The 17,747-nt window shown below is 39.2% G+C and overlaps 1 protein-coding gene across 4 annotated transcripts in view; it reads right to left on the bottom strand.

Annotated features, from left to right (window-relative positions):
- The window catches only part of LOC130909059 (polyamine-modulated factor 1-binding protein 1-like), a 283,508-nt gene that overhangs the window by 100,682 nt on the left and 165,079 nt on the right, over nucleotides 1-17,747 (bottom strand). For 2 of the 4 annotated variants that reach the window (XM_057825131.1, XM_057825132.1), the window contains exons 6-7: nucleotides 15,243-15,419; nucleotides 4,613-4,741 (exon numbers count right to left, since the gene is read on the bottom strand). In XM_057825131.1, the coding sequence (XP_057681114.1) occupies nucleotides 4,613-4,741; nucleotides 15,243-15,419 (306 nt within the window). The remainder of the gene's footprint in view (nucleotides 1-4,612; nucleotides 4,742-15,242; nucleotides 15,420-17,747) is intronic. The other 2 variants (XM_057825133.1, XM_057825134.1) reach the window with 2 other exon arrangements.

Below are 17,747 nucleotides of genomic sequence, written 5' to 3' on the forward strand. Positions count from 1 at the left end.
TTAGAACGGACCGAACCGTGGTAGTGTGAACGCGCCCTTAGTAGCCTTTGACTCTTTAGTTAAATGTAGGGCTGTCAAAATTATTGCGTTAACCGGCGGTAATTATTTTTTAAAATTAATCACGTTAAAATATTTGACGCAATTAATGCACATGCCCCGCTCAAACAGATTAAAATGACAGCAGCAGGGCAATGTCCACTTGTTACTTGTGTTTTTTGGAGTTTTGTTGCCCTCTGCTGGCGCTTGGGTGTGACTGATTTTATGGGCTTCAGCACCTATGAACATTGTGTAATTATTGACATCAACAATGGCGGGCTACTAGTTTATTTTTTGATTGAAAATTTTACAAATTTTATTAAAACGAAAACATTAAGAGGGGTTTTAATATACAATTTCTATAACTTGTACTAACATTTATCTTTTAAGGACTACAAGTCTTTCTATCCATGGATCGCTTTGTTTAGAATGTTAATAATGTTAATGCCGTCTTGATTTATTGTTATAATAAACAAATACAGTACTTATGTACCGTATGTTGAATGTATATATCCATCTTGTGTCTTATCTTTCCATTCCAACAATAATTTACAGAAAAATATGGCATATTTTAGAGATGGTTTGAATTGCGATTAATTACGATTAATTAATTTTTAAGCTGTAATTAACTCGATTAAAAATTTTAAGCATTTGACAGCCCTAGTTAAATGTTCTGTCTTCACTCTCTGGACGTATCACAAGAGAAATAAAATGTGAAATGATGGCGATAGGAATGCAATCGTGAGTAATACATTTTGAAAAGGGAGCTGCAAGAAACTTAAAAGTCAATGACTCAAGTTTAAGTCTGATATTTTTACCCAGTTTAGTCTGGAAAATGTGGACATAGCAAACACAAGTGACTAATAATTCCCCTTGCCTTTGCTCACAACTTTTGAGTTTTGGCAGTGAACATCCCACTGCTGTAATGCAGCAGCTCAGAAAAAGACACCTCCCTCAGGTGGATGTGGGTGTAAAGCAGGTGGATGTCAGATAGAAAAAGCCAACAAGCCCACAAAGGTATTAGTGCAGCCTCAAAACTGTGACTAAAATAAAGAAAAATAGCTTTGGGGTTCTACAAGAAGTGCATGTCAAATATAATTTAACAAACTGACTTGAAGTTGAAAGTAGTAAAGAATATGTAACTATTAATAACACTTTCAAGTGAAACATTTAACACTATTAAGACCTTGGGGCTGGGTCAAGTGACCCAACTCCCAGAAAAAAAAAATCTCTGTGTCTGATCAGTTTACAGTGTCGTGCGTTCATGACTTATCTTAAAACGGATTGTTTTACGGCACACATTTTTTAAAATTTTGAAATCACTCCAGAAAATGTCATTTGAACATCATTTCATCAAAAAGCACCCAGCCATTTTTTAAGGCTGCTGTTCCAGTTAGACCCATCAGATTTTTTTTTTTTTCGTTTATAGATTAGCCACACTGAACTATAAACTGCAGCTGTCCTCACTGTATTATGGGATACAAAAAACATTAACCGGTAACACTTTATTTAACAGCTTCATCAATCAACTGTCATAAGAACAAATGAACCACCATGAAGCTTTGAACCAATTGGTTCATTTGATCTTTAGACAGTCGTACCATAAATACCAATTAATGAAACAACTGGAACAATAACAAAAAAAATTTAGCACGGAACATTAATTTTGATTGTTATTAACATCTGTAGCGCTGTGATGCATGCTAAGAGGCATGTTGGACAACAACAGTGTTGACAGCTGGTGGCAGCAGAGTTTGACTGTCTCCCCTAAGGAAGCAGTGATGGCCAAATGAAGCTTCTTGATGCAATAATGCTTTGCAGCCAATTGGTTCAAAACACACCCAAATGAAGCTTCTTGAAGCAATACAGCTTTGAATCAATTGGCTGCAAAGCCTCTTAAAGCATTGAAGCTTTGAATCAATTGGCTGCAAAGCCTTTTGAAGCTATGAAGCTTTGCAGCCAATTGGTTCAAAATATGAACCAATTCAACAGTGTCAAGTCATAATTATGATGGTGTAATGACAATTTTATGGCGCCACTGTCAAATGCCCTAACTAGCAATTAATGAAACAACTAGATGAGTAACTGAAAAAAAAAATAGCACAGAACATGAATTTGATTGTTATTTACGTCTAGCCCTGCAATGCATGCTAGGAGGCATGTTGGACAACAACAGTGTTGACAGCAGGCGGCAGCAGAGGTTGACGGTCTCCCCCATGGGAGGAGTGATGGCCAAATGTAGCTTCTTGAAGCAATGAAGCTTTGCAGCCAATTGGTTTCAAAGCTAAGTCAAATGAAGCTTCTTGAAGCAATGCAGCTTTGAATCAATTGGCTGCAAAGCCTTTTGAAGCTATGAAGCCTTGCAGCCAATTGGTTCAAAGCTTCATTGCTTCAAGAAGTTTCATTTAATTAGCATTTACATCACTGCTAAGGAAGCAGTGATGGCCAAAGGAAGCTTCTTTGAGCAATGAAGCTTTGACCCAATTGGCTGCAAAGCTTCACTGATTCATGAAACTTCATTTGATTAGCATTTTCATCACTGCTGGGATGACCAAATGAAGCTTCTAAGCTTTACAGCCAATTGGTTTCAAAGCTAAGTCATATGAAGCTTCTTGAAGCAATGAAGCTTTGAACCAATTGGCTGCAATTCAAGTAAAAGTCTCCCCCAAGAGGGTAGTTGTGGCCAAATGAAGCTTCTTGAAGCAATGAAGCTTTGCAGCCAATTAGTTCAAAGCTTCATTGCTTCAAGAAGCTTCATTTGACTTAGCTTTGAAACCAACTGGTTGTAAAGCTTCATTGCTTCAAGAAGCTATATTTGGCCATCACTCCTCCCATGGGGGAGACAATCAACCTCTGCTGCCACCTGCTGTCAACACTGTTGTTGTCCAACATGCCTCCTAGCATGCATTCCAGCGCTAGATGTATATAACAATCAAATTCATGTTCTGTGCTAATTATTTTTTTCAGTTACTCATCTAGTTGTTTCATTAATTGCTAGTTAGGGGCATTTGGTAACACTTTATTTGACGGTGGCGCTGTATGATTGTCATTAGACCATCATAATTATGACATGACACTGTCATGAGCATTAATGAATGCTTACAACAGATGTCATTTAGTGTTATCCAGCAAACTAGCTCACTTCTGAATGGATTTAAAACATCCAAGCTGGACATGAATAGCGTTAGTGATATAATTTGCCAGATGACACTTAAAGGGCAACTGAAGAGCTTTTCGGATTTTGTTCTTGAGTGTTTTACTCGGTTGAATTGTATTAAATGCATCATTCGCTGTCTCAAAAAGTCACATAAAAAAAAATAAATAAATAACTGACTGCGTAGTTTTTGAGTTATGGCCATAGCAACGAGGGACGCGCCACCCTGCCGACCGCTTCCTGATGACGTAGCTTCCAGGGAGCGTCGCCACCACTCTGAACACGGAAATATAACACCGCGCTATCCTCGCCATATATTGCAAACATTTTCTGGGCTTTACTCGCGAGATTCGTCATGCCATCTCGATGTAAAGCGATGATTTGCTCACAGGAAGACTCGAGACTCTATGAGTGGTCCAAAAAAACTGCTCCTGCAAAGGTTTGGACTTTTTTGTGAGCATGCATACATGTCCCCAATCGGCTCATTGTTTTCATCATTTCAGCGACGACAGCTTTGAAAACCAACAACAATGCAACCTTGGTTTTACAAAGACGTAAGTAGACCATTACTGGCTTTTATTGATAAACGAGGGGGACTCCTACTGCCTGTTTGTTGAAGTGCGACTTTTTGTTGTTGTTGCTGTTGGCCTGTCATAAGTGACAGGTCGTCTACTCATGTGATTTTATTACTATATCAATAGGTAATATGTACATTCAAATGTCCCCAGCACCAAATAGGTCCTTGGCTCGTTGTTTTTTGGCCTGTCACAGGGTAAATGTAAAGCCTATATATAAAACAATCCACCTGCCAGGCCCTAATGTACCAAATACATCTCAATAAAACAATGACTATTGTACTACAGCATCAACATCAAGGTCTGCCTGTTTGAAGAGGGAACAATAGCGTCAAATAGATGCTGCTTTGAAAGAGAAAGAGCAATCCTGAATGGTTACCTTTGGTGGAAATATCACCGATATAGTTGTTGCTGCTATGCTAGCTGTGGATACTAGTCTTCTGTTGCGTCGGGGAATCTACGTCACACTTCCGGGTTTGGGAAGGGACATTTAACGGAGTGCAAAAAAACTAAACAAAAAAACGCAAATTATCCTTGCAATTACGTGTTGATAATGTCATGGTTGTTTTGACGAACTTGTCCAAAGTTTATATTCGTAAAATTACACCAAAATCCGGGAAGGTCTTCAGTTGCCCTTGAAGGACATCTGTCATAAACATTCTAGGGCTGCAGCTATCGAATATTTTAGTAATCGAGTAATTGACTGAAAATTCTATCGATTAATGGAGTAATCAGATAAAACAAATATATTTTTAGGCCTATAAGCCGTAGGATTCAAAATGAAGGAAAAAAAGTAGTGGTTTACAGTCCAAAAATTACGGTACACATTAAAAAGTGAGACATGCACCTCCAAGGAATAAGCATGTGGTTCTCGGCACAGAGAAAAATCGGCCTCCGGTGAGTCTTTGCCGTTCGTGTCCGCCATTTTTGCGCTCAGATCATCTGTCTTCTTACAAAGTGTCTCCAAGGACTGCTCCTTGGTCAGCAAGTAGAAAAACAAACAATTAGGTACATCTTCACAATACAATGCTATTTGTATCACAAAATACAGCCTTTCAGTACTAAACATAAGCTAACATCAGCTTTGAGATATAAAACTATGTGTATTATTGTGGTTGCAGCATTGGAAACAGCCTTGCATTATACATTAAGTACAATGAGGAGAGATTTATACATTAGAGAGGCTAATAAATGCAAAATTTTGAGGCGGCGCTCATCTCATTAGATGCTGCAGACTTACCTAATAAAGCTGAAATGTATTTATCATTCCATTGATTTTACAGTCATTTATTGCTAGAAGAGGATAAAGCCAGCTTGGTATTTTCCTGAGAGTCACTCTTCTCACTCTTACTGAGCTCGTTAACTTGGAAAGAATGTGAACCTTTAGCTCCCTTTCTTGAATTTGCAAAATATAAAAACTTTCAACATTTTTTTTTAAAGCGGAACAAATCTGTGAGCACAAAACTTCAAATATTAAATGACTGAACTTGTGTTTTAACATAATCGCAGCAGTGTATGGAAGGCAATATATGCAGTCAAACTGGTGTTTATGCTCCACTTGAAATACAGCGTGTCTGACAACTGCTTTCATTATGTCGGTTTCCTTGGTGAGCTCCCCTGATTACCCACTTTTACTGAAGGACACCGTGGGTGTGTCAGCACGAGTGTGTCTGTGCATGGCGGCCTACCTCGGACTTGACTGGGAAACGTTATTGATTTGTTTCATATAACAGTTTGCTAAATTTCGTATGTTATCGAGACAATTTTTAGTTTCCAGGTAATCGAGTATCTGCAGCCATGTGTTAAAAATGTTTTAAAATTACATTTCGACTCACTTACAAACATCATGCTTACAGGAGAAAAGGGGAAATAGAGTTGATATAGATGTTATAAAACAAGCAGTTGCCATGCATATTACTTGTGCCAGGTTGTTGGGGCCAAGGTTTGTTAAATCTACGCATAAAGGAATTTTGCTCCCAATGAGTCTAAATCTCAGATTGCAGGACCAAATGAAGACCACATAATTCTATGGCTCGCATTATATTTCAAAAACACCACTTTTAAAAAAAATTGCGAAATAAAAACAATCACAATGGTCTGGTTGGGTCCCTTTTTTCGGGACACTATAACCTTCATCTCCAAACTGTTGTTTTCTTTACTGAGCAATGATAATCAACATTTTGGACCCAAAAAGACTCAAAAAAAAAAAAAGAAAAAAAAATTGGGGTCAAAATTTGTAATGTTGATGTCCCATTGAGAATCAAACATGCTCAACGAAACTCATTATGGTCATAAAAGACAATTGTCCACAACCTCAGTCAGTCACACTCCAAACTCCACTATGGCCAAGACCAAAGAGCTGTCGAAGGACACCAGAGACAAAATTGTAGACCTGCACCACGCTGGGAAGACTGAATCTGCAATAGGTAAAACGCTTGGTGTAAAGAACTCAACTGTGGGAGCAATTATTAGAAAATGGAAGACATACAAGACCACTGATAATCTCCCTCGATCTGTGGCTCCATGCAAGATCTCACCCCGTGGCGTTAAAATGATAACAAGAACGGTGAGCAAATATCCCAGAACCACACGCGGGGACCTAGTGAATGACCTACGGATAGCTGGGACCACAGTAACAAAGGCTACTATCAGTAACACAATGAGCTGCCAGGGACTCAAATCCTGCACTGCCAGACGTGTCCCCCTGCTGAAGAAAGTACACGTCCAGGCCCGTCTGCGGTTCGTTAGAGAGCATTTGGATGATCCAGAAGAGGACTGGGAGAATGTCTTATGGTTAGATGAAACCAAAATAGAACTTTTAGGTAGAAACACAGGTTCTCTTGTTTGGTGGAAAAATAATACTGAATTGCATCCAAAGTACACCATAACCACTGTAAAGCATGGGGGTGGAAACATCATGCTTTGGGGCTGTTTTTCTGCAAAGGGACCAGGACGACTGATCTGTACAAAGGAAAGAATGAATGGGGCCATGTATCGAGAGATTTTGAGTGAAAATCTCCTTCCATCAGCAAGGGCATTGAAGATGAGACGTGGCTGGGTCTTTCAGAATGACAATGATCCCAAAGACACAGCCAGGGCAACAAAGGGGTGGCTTCGTAAGAAGCATTTCAAGGTCCTGGAGTGGCCTAGCCAGTCTCCAGATCTCAACCCAATAGAAAATCTGTGGAGGGAGTTGAAAGTCCGTGTTGCCCAACGACAGCCCCAAAACATCACTGCTCTAGAGGAGATCTGCATGGAGGAATGGGCCAAAATACCAGCAACAGTGTGTGAAAAGCTTGTGAAGAGTTACAGAAAACGTTTGGCCTCCGTTATTGCCAACAAAGGGTACATAACAAAGTATTGAGATGAACTTTTGGTATTGACCACTTATTTTCCACCATGATTTGCAAATAAATTCTTTAAAAATCAAACAATGTGATTTTCTGTTTTTTTCCCACATTCTGTCTCTCATGGTTGAGGTTTACCTATGTTGACAATTACAGGCCTCTCTAATATTTTCAAGTGGGAGAACTTGCACAATTAGTGGTTGACTAAATACTTATTTGCCCGCTGTATATTTAGCTTTAAAAAACTTGTTTGTCAGAAGTGTTCTTAATTCAAAAAATTATATTGTTCAAAACATTATTTGGAAGCAAATTGTTCTTGATTTAGGTGAAAAATGACCAACTTTTAGATGTGTGGGCTTAATAAGAACAAATAGCAATATTGATTTAAAGTAGAATAATCTTACGAATTAATCTGTTAGCTAGTCTTTAACACTCGAAACAAGATGGAGGAAATGATTTGACTAGATTAAAGAAGAATAACCTAATTAAGATGTTAGAAATTTTCAGCGTACCTAAGAACACTTGCAGACGCCTAGAGTACAATTATGTAAATGTTCAAGAAAATCAGTACAGTCCTTAGAGAACGAACACACAAAGATGCCGACAAAGTTATATATAAGTTTAGATAGGAGCAAAACTAAATTAAATCAAAGTTGATGCAGTAAAAAGTCAATATGATGTGACGTGAATATTTTATTTCACTTTCAAACTGGTCCTGTGCAATGAATTGACCCAACGGCCGCCATCCACTTTCCATCTCCTACTGGTTTGAAATGATCCAGGGATTGTTTTGACTAGAGTTGAGGGCTCGTTTGTAACTGTCCGAGGGGATTGATGGAGTTAACTTGGCTCTTTGACCTCTCACCTTAGGATGTCAGCAACCAAGCTATTTGCGAAACCGCAGTAACTGCAGTGCAGTAATGAGAAAAACATACATTCAGCGTTATATGAATCACTTCAGTAACAAGTTAGGGTATGTCTCCGATCTGATCACGGGATCAGAAATCGAGCCCGATCATGTCATTTTTAAAAGATCGGAATCAGGTGAAAAACGATTATTGTTTTTAAAGTGTATTTATTTACTTTATTTTGAAGTATTATTGGCTTCCTTAGACGTTGAAGGACGCCTAATCAATTTTGACTTGGAGAGCTGGCCGTGATCATTTGTGCATGCTGGTGTCTGCCAGTGCTGCGTCACTCGGCACACGTGTGTGTTGATTGCATATGAGACTCCGGTTCCTTTCACAGATGTTAATTGGTCATCAACACGCTGTAGAATTAAAGTTAAAACATACAAAATAAGGAAACACATCTATATTAAGCATTGTAAAACGTTGGCATTGCTACATTGAGGCTAACGGACAGAGTTGATGCAAATGACCCATACAGGACCCTTCAAGGTATGACTCTCAAAAAGCACGGGAAGTTTGGCGCGGATATTTTGTATATCTGCCAAGTTATGTTCAAAACTTGTGAGATAAAATTCCGAGGGTCTTTTTCACATTCCTGTTTGGACCCCACCGGTTCAACAAAAACTATTTTTCATCAGATACCTGAACACATGTCTTAAGGCTGCCCTGATGCAGGTTTGAGGTCAATTGATTTTTTTTTTTTTCCCCCCGAGGAGGAGGAGCCTTTCTCGTAAAAAAGGGCGTTTCCTCTTCCCACTAGGGGGCTACCGATGTAGTCGTGTTCAGGCTGGGATACCTCCATGCATGCCAGATATGAAAAGAATTGCATCTTCTATCAGTAAGTTATTAGTCATTTACTGAATTTGGCGAATGAAAACTCACCATTATGATAACTTAACATCTCATATGTCTCATGAACAGTCTCGCCAATTTTGAGGAGGATCCAACTAACTGCCTAGGCGCAATGGTCTCAAACGTGAACGCTGTTTATCGACTAAAATTGCTAGTTTTTTACCACTCAATCCAAAATACCCGATTTCCTGTTGAGTTTGGAATATAGGTGCAAGAGACTTTTTGGAGCAGTTTTGTACAAGGTATCGACTCCTCAAATTTTATTGCTCTATGTTGAAAAAACCTAAATGGAGAGGCCTTTCTGAAAATTTCAAGGGGGCGCCACTGAGTCATTTTGTTACATTTTTTCGCAAAGTTGCAAAAAATTTACCCGAAGCCGCATATATGTGCAAATTTTGCTGAGTTTTAGAGCATATTCAGGCCTCTAAATTTGCCATTTTCATTTGCCATGAAGAATAATAATAATAAACATTTGCATTACAACAGGGCTTTCGCGCCAGTTGGTGTTCGGGCCCTAAATAATACATGTCCGAGTTATGGGATCGGTAAAATCGGTGACTCTGACTCGGGTGCAAAAGCATGATCGGGACAAATCTAATCACAAATTTTAAGTGAGGTACGTGGAGTATTTTGCCAGATTCATTTTAAAACCATAAACCAATGAAACAATGACCGGGGCATTTACAGTATATATTGACAGTGTACAACGTCGTTTAAAATACGGCAAATATAATGACAAATTTGAAATCTCAGCTTCATTTATCTTTGAGGAGCGTGTGCGCGACAATTCCCAACGTGAGCGTGTGATAGGCAGAATGAATGTTGATAAACACCAGAGAATGTTGTGTCAAAACAGACACCTTGTCAAAATGACACGCTAACTAGGTCAATCACAAAGTTTAAGGAGAAACTTTGGAGTAAGAGCTTTGCTTTATGCATATCTCTGCGTGCGGATGTCTACGTGCGCGATAAGCTCCTGAACGAATCGGCGGGAGGGGACCGCCGATATCGAAGGTATTTTTAAATCAATGAGCTCTTAAGTGTATCTCGGTCTCGGTGTGTTTGCACGTATATGCGTGCACGCAACGCACGGCACAGACAGAATCCCTACTGACAGGCAATGACAAGATAAAGAGAAGAAAGTAGAAAAAAGCGGGGTAGGGGACGACAGGAGGGGGGTGTCATAATATTTGTACAGTTGGAGGTGCGGCTGGTTACGAGGATGAAGTGGAAACGTATTAAGGCAAGAAAAGAAATGAGCAACAAAACAGCACGAGAAGGTAAGGCGAGGGGGAAATCGTTAAGCCGTCCTGATGAATATAATCGTTATTATGAAAAGGAGCAAGTCCAGCCTTGAAAACCGGAACAAAACTTCAACGACGGCACTTACGTCCCACCACAACGCGCCTTTTTGTCTGTATCATATAGTTCGTAATTTTACTCTTTTCATTACTCTGCTTTGTGAAAGGAACAACGGCGCATGTGAATGCTTTCAAACTGGCGTCCTCAACATGTTCTGTGTAGAAATGGAGTATTACGGTATTCAATTATGTAACAAATTTCCAGAAAATTTTCATTTCCTAGTAGAAATAAGTGAAATTATCTGCCAGTGCTTGAAGTAAATTTTACTAACTTAGATTTCTTGAAATAAGAAAAATAGTCAGCTGAAAATAAGTTTGACAGACTTAATTCAAGCAATAAATTAGTATATTTAATCTGAAAAAAATTTGGTCGGAAAAAATTCTGAATTCAAGATAAGATATTATTCAAAACATTATTTGAAAGCAAATTTGTCTTGATTTAGGTGAAAAAAATGCCAAATTTTAGATGTAAGGGCTGATTTCAATTATTATTCAGTAGTTTTTGTTTTATTTTTATTCATCTATTTTTATTCTATTTGTGATTAAATGCGATTTTTATGCATAATTTTCTTTCCTATTTTGATTGTCCTGGTTTTTACGTTGTATTGATTTAAATGTGATTTTAATGATCTTCATGTGATGTAAAGCACTTTGAATTGCCTTGTGTTGAATTGTGCTATATAAATAAATGTGCCTTGCCTTGCCTTAATAAGAACAAATAGTAATACAGGTAGTCCCCGGGTAAATCGGAATTAACCCTTCAAGTGCCCCTAAATCTCAAAATAACTACCCAAAATGTCCAAAAGCATTCTATGTTGTTTAATGATGTAGGATACACTGCCCTCTGGTGGCAGCGTTGGGTCTGGCTGGACTGTCACCTTGTATGACTGAGAAGCAGACTGAGACGTCTGACATGGATAAAGGACTGCTGTCTGGTTTGGCCAACATACGGCTGTAAGTTGTTTCAGCTAATATATTTTTGAGTATGCATTTGTTATTAACTCATTTGCTCCCAAAAACGTATAAATACGTTCCATTTTTATTGTTTCAGTGTCCCAAATACGTATTCATACGTCTTTTACGTTTTTTTTTTTTTTCACAAGAGACATCTCTAGGTTCTGATCCAACTTAGCTCCAAAGCACACTACATTATTTAAAACTCGCCACTGACACCTTGTGGCGTATTTCAATCACTACCTTACGTAGATAAAGACACTGTGGAAGAACGGCAGGGAGCCCATGTGCTGTCACCGCTGGGCGACGTCAACAATGGCGAGGTACTAGTTTATTTTTTGATTGAAAAGTTTACAAATTTTATCAAAACGAAAACATTAAGAAGGGTTTTAATATAAAATTACTATAACTTGTACTAACAATTATCTTTTAAGAACTACAAGTCTTTCTATCTGTGGATCCCTTTAACGGAAAGAATGTTAATAATGTGAATGCCATCTTGTGGTTTTATTGTTATAATAAACAAATACATTACTTATGTACAGTATGTTGTATCTACTGTATATGTCCGTCTTGTGTGTTATCTTTGCATTCCAACAATAATTTACAGAAAAATATGGCATATTTTAGAGATGGTTTGAATTGTGATTAATTACGATTAATTAATTTTTAAACTGTGATTAACTCGATTAAAAATTTTAATCGTTTGACAGCCCTTATTTTAACCAGTAGAGCTGTAGAGGAAAATGTCAGTTTCCCTCATTATGACCATTGGTTGTGCAACAATGGAATATGAAGAAGGCACAGTGTGTGATACAGAGAGATCAGAGAAACAGTAGTTTTGTGCATTAAACAGGGCCAGATGTGGAGCAGAAACCTGATCCATGGACTGAAGGTAATGGTCTATCCATTAGGGTTAACAATCTAAACATGAAGGACATATGCATGCAGACTGAAAAGGGAGTTGGAAATGTGACGATATGCCAGTGGGTTACAGAGAAGCGTATTTTCCAAACGGAATTATAAAAAAGCGCCGAATACGAATCACAACAAAATGAGAATTTACCTTTGCACTTTTGCAAAAAGACAACAGGTCAAAACGTAATAGAGTCAATAAATTAGTAAGGGGAAAAAAATCTAATTATGTGAATTGTGACTACTGTGATTATCAAGTGTTTTGATTCAAGCTCTGAATATGAGTCGATTCCATTAGTAATCATTTAAAATCTTATTATCAACTCCACTGCAGGAATAGACAATGCCTGTCAGTATTACTTTTGAAAATGAAATATTTAACGGAAACGCTGCACCTGTGTGACCCGCTTATCAGCCCCACTGTGACAAAAGACAGTTGATTACATTAAAGTGAATATTACATTTCATGTGAATCCTGCAGAAGTTGTACATTTATTAATTTGCAGTTGAAGTCTTTCTACGGTGACACTGACAGCCCCGTTGTCCATTCTCCACTCATTTCCTAAAACTCTATGAACGTTTCGTATTGTTGTCAACAACACGTGGTTGCTAAAAGACTGTGCAGACCAGCTTGCTGTGATCCTCACCAAGATCGTCAACATGTCCTTGACACAGTCCTAAATTCATTCCATGCCTAAAACCCCCACTATAGTCCCTCTTCTTAACTCATTTGCTCCCAAAGATGTATAAAGACGTTCTATTTTCAATTGTTTCAGTGTCGCAAAGACTCCGATCACGTCATTTTCAAAGTATCGGAATCGGCAAAAAAATATTGGCCATGCCTTTTTTTAATTGTTTTTTTTATTTTTTTTAAATTAAATCGTTTTCTAATTGTATTTAACGTTACAGACATAATATGTTACACACATCCAGAGTCTTTAGTTTAGGCTTAAGGTAGGGTTATCAAATTTATCCCGATAACGGCGGTAATTAATTTTTTAAAAAATGTATCACGTTAAAATATTTAACGCAATTAATGCATGCGTTGCACGACCCACTCACACATTTTCGCACTCAATCTGTAATGGCTCCGTTTTACCTATATTGAGAGATAAAAGGCAGCGTAATATGAGTAGAGTGAATTTTGGCAGCCTTTGGAGCCTTTTCTTTTAATTGGCTAAAGCCTTACAATCCCTCTCCCTACAATTAGAAATATCTTGGGAAGTAATGTGGGGAAGCAAGGTAGCAATTGATCTTTTTCTTAACACGTTATGTTATTTCCCAACGCAGAGAAGATATATCAATTGGTAGCACTACGCACAGTCATGGTTCCACTTCCCATCATGCATTTGGGCATGGCTACAGTATCATTTACTGAAAGCTCAACAAATACACTAGACGGCAATATTTAGTCACAATATACAAAGTCTTTCTATCCGTGGATCCCTCTCACAGAAAGAATGTTAATAATGTAAATGCCATCTTGAGGATTTATTGTTACAATAAACAAATACAGTACTTATGTATTGTATGTTGAATGTATATATTCGTCCGAGTTTTATCCATTTTTTTCTTAATGCATTGCCAAAATGTATATGATCGGGAGAAATTATTGGGAATGATTGGAATTGAATCGGGAGCAAAAAAAAAAAAACAATCGATCGGGAAATATCGGGATCGGCAGATACTCAAACTAAAACGATCGGATCGGGAGCAAAAAAACATGATCGGAACAACCCTAGTATTTATACATCTTTTACGGTTTTTTTCCACAAGAGACATCTCTAGGTTCTGATTCAACTTAGCTCCAAAGCATAATGCTGAATATCCATTTTAAAGCAATAGAACTGGCCACTGGAGGGCAGTAGCGCATTTGGTAAGACCCGCAACCCGGTTCAACGGAATGAACGGCCGGGCCGCACGGCCAGGGTGCCGGCAGAAGACGACCGAATGGACGTTCAGGATCCCAGGCGGCGGACGACCGAGCAGAACAACCGGGAGGATGCCCGGGATGCCATGTGCTGGACGACCGAGCAGAACGACCGGCACCACCAGAGCAGCGGCCGATGCCGTTGAGTCCATGCTGCTCGCCGAGCAGAGCCCACGCCGCCGTACTTAGTCGATCGCCACCCCCGCACGGAAACGCGCACGGCCAAACCAGTTCCCCCCCAGGATCACAAGTTCCCCAGGTGAACTCCGTCACGAGGCCGTGGTCACCACAAAAGAAAGACTTGATAGCCCAAACCTGCCACAGAGGGATGATCCCAAGACAACACCCCGGCACGTCTTCCGCCCGGCCCACTCCACCGCAGCTTTCAAAAGGACTAAACATTTAGATAACTGTCGCTTCTCGGGAACATTTCTATGTGGCCGTTGTTTTGCCGACCCTGGATCCAGCATTGTCTCACCATTGTCTGTTTTCGCCTTGTTTTTGACCATTGTCGACGAATAATTTGTCAACCTGTTTTCGGTGAGCTTCCTTTAAACCGTTCAAAATGGAGTAAGCACATAGGGTTAACACCGGAGTGAACGCGCGGCCGACTTGCGGGAGCGGTGCCAGCAGAACACCATTTTGGTTCGGCTGTCGCTGTTTCTGTGGCTTGGCCGGGGGGCCGAATTCCTTCACTAAATTGAGCGGAACTCCAAGTCAACTGAGTGTTTTCCGCCTTATACAAATGTCCGCCTATGCTGGGAGCGGCGAATGAACATTCATTCATTCGAAGCCAGAGCACTCACAGGTAGTCTTTCCAATTTTTAGGGCATTTACAGGTCACTTCTTATTGAGATTGGGTCATTGTCTATTCATTTGGGGGGATTCCGGACAACTTCCTGTTCTGTACTCCAAAATCATGAAAAAGGATTGTTAAAGAATCGTATCACAAATCGTATCGTATCGTAGTGTACCCAGAGATTCCCACCCTTACTCAGCCCTGGCAAACATCAAGGCTGTGTACCGAACCCTCTGCTTTTCACACCTTGAGCTGCACCCCCACAACAGCTACACCTTAATTATATGTACACATATGACGCCACAGTGGCGGGATGCAGCACTGGAAATGACGAGTGTGTTCATGAGGCGGTGCAACAACATTGAATGACACAAGCAAGGTATACAACATTTGAATACAAGTAATTACCTGTACCTTCTTTTCAGCGGTGCAATCTACATAAGTGAGTTCTGGCCGAGGACACTCCAACTCTATAGTGGTGTGCTCTGACTGTTCCTGGATCTGCTGCCTTTCTGCATTCAGACTGTCACGGGCCTGATCCATGGTCGCGCAACCGTCGCTCACCGTGCACTCACTTGTCTGTAACTGAGGCAGCAACAGATAAATACAGGCAGCTAAAGAATATGTTCGCTCTGTTAAGTTGTACGCTTTTGAAGCATTTCTAAAAAGCTCAGAGTGCAGCCAGCAGCCAGCCGCAGAGTAGCTGATCCAAACAAGGAAAGGCACACAATGACGTACGGAACGGTTACAGCTACAAGAGGACAGAGATGAAAGTATAATTTAGGCATGCTTGCCACAAGTCTGTCTGCTCTGTCTCCATGGCAGTGAAAAGGGAGACCATAAAAGCATTGTGTCATGCCGGGGAACCCGACCGTTTTTGCTTTGACTGTAGACAAATAAAAGTGCAAGTCAACAAATCATAAAGTTGAACGGCTCCATCTTAAGTGGACTGCTGCGAAAACTTTGGGATATGATTTGTTGTGTTTTCTTTTCCGACTGGATCTCTGTTAGTCAACCGGAACAATTGACTCTAATTAAATCTGGTCTTTCATGTCACGTCCCCAATCTCCATCCTTAGATTGCATGTTCAAGTTCATGTACCTGTCACATATTTTTAGCAATTCTAGTATAGAAAATAGCATAGTAATTTAATATGGATTAACTATGACAAAAAGGTTTCATTCTATATTTACATTTATATACTCCATCATAAAGAATTTTAAATCATCCCACTCCAATATCGAAATGACCACAATTTTTGCGCGAATGAACCACAAAAACTTTTCGTTCGATCGTAAACGCAGGTTTTTAAAAAAAATAAAATAAAATAAATGAATAAATAACACTGCTCGTCATACAATTTTTGACCAAATTTACACATCAAAAATTCCAGGACAGTAACGAGTATAAACATAGTATACAGAATTTGGAAAAAACTTACGGTTCCCCTAAAACTCGCCCAAAAACTTGCCCATTCATTTCTAAGGGGATGCCATTGACAGCCATGTACGTCCAAATTTCCCATTCATTTTCAATGGCTAGAAAACATCTAGTGATCTTGTAATTTTTGACCATTGACCATGACAGCCCATTGACATTCTACTAGCACCCAAGTAAGTCAATGCCATTGACAGCCATGCTCGTCCATGCCATGGACGGCCATTTACGTCGAAATTTCCCATTCATTTTCAATGGCGGGAAAACATAGGTCCTTGTGATTTTTTACCATTTACCATGACGGCCCATTGACATTCAACTGGCAAGTAAGTCGATGCCATTGACAGCCATGTACGTCCAAATTTCCCATTCATTTTCCACTGGCTGGAAAACATAGGTCCTTGTGATTTTTGACCATTTACCATGACAGCCCATTGACATTCAACTGGCAAGTAAGTCGATGCCATTGCCAGCCATGTACGTCCATGCCATTGAAGGCCATGTAAGTCCAAATTTCCCATTGATTTTCAATGGCAGAATATCCTGTGTGGTTGTGATTTTTGACCAAAAACTTACAGCCCATTGACATTCAAGTAAGTCGATGCCATTGACAGCCAAGCAACCGGACGTGTCCCAGAAATTTCCCAAAATCAACAGGAAGTGACCTGATATCAACAGGACGTGTCCCCAAATCAACAGGACATGTCCACCAAATGTCCCCAAATCAACATGAAGTGACCTGATAGGTCTGCACCTATCACAGCTAAGCCCCATCATAATTTCTCCAGAAATTGCAGTTTTTAGTTTTTTAAAATTATTTTTAATTATTTTGTTTTTGGCAGCCCTTTTCATTTTCGTCTTAGTCTGGACGATAATACGTATTAGCCTTCGTCATATTTTAGTCATCTCAAAATGTGTTTGTCTTCGTTTAGTTTTTGTCGACGTTTACTAAAAATGTTTTTGTCTGTAAAAAAAAAAAAAATTACAAAATACTCAAAAAAATAAATTAATAAAGGTTTCCAACTACAATATTTTGAATTTTTGAACATTGACAAACAAGTACATATTGTAGCGTGTACAACGACAACGGCAATTTGGTGATTATGAACACAAATTCATGTTCTGTGCTAATTATTTCTTCACTTACTGTTCCAGTTGTTTGATTAATTGCTAGTTATGGTATTTGGTAACACTTTATTTGAGAGTGTCGCCATAAGACTGTCATATGACTATAATAATCATGACACGACATTGCCATGAGCATTAATGAATGCCTATGACAGATGTCATTTTGTGTCATCCGGCAAATTATCTCACTTTTAAATGGATGTTAAAGATTCGAGCTGGACATAAATGGAGTTAGTGACATAATTTGCCGGATGCATGTCTTAGGACATGCCATAATTATGACATGACAGTGTCATGAGTAGAAATGACAGATATATCGGCCGGCCGATATATGGAATTCTTTCCAAC

The sequence above is a fragment of the Corythoichthys intestinalis genome, chromosome 20 (assembly GCF_030265065.1).
Source record: "Corythoichthys intestinalis isolate RoL2023-P3 chromosome 20, ASM3026506v1, whole genome shotgun sequence".
In the NCBI taxonomy this organism is placed as follows: domain Eukaryota; kingdom Metazoa; phylum Chordata; class Actinopteri; order Syngnathiformes; family Syngnathidae; genus Corythoichthys; species Corythoichthys intestinalis.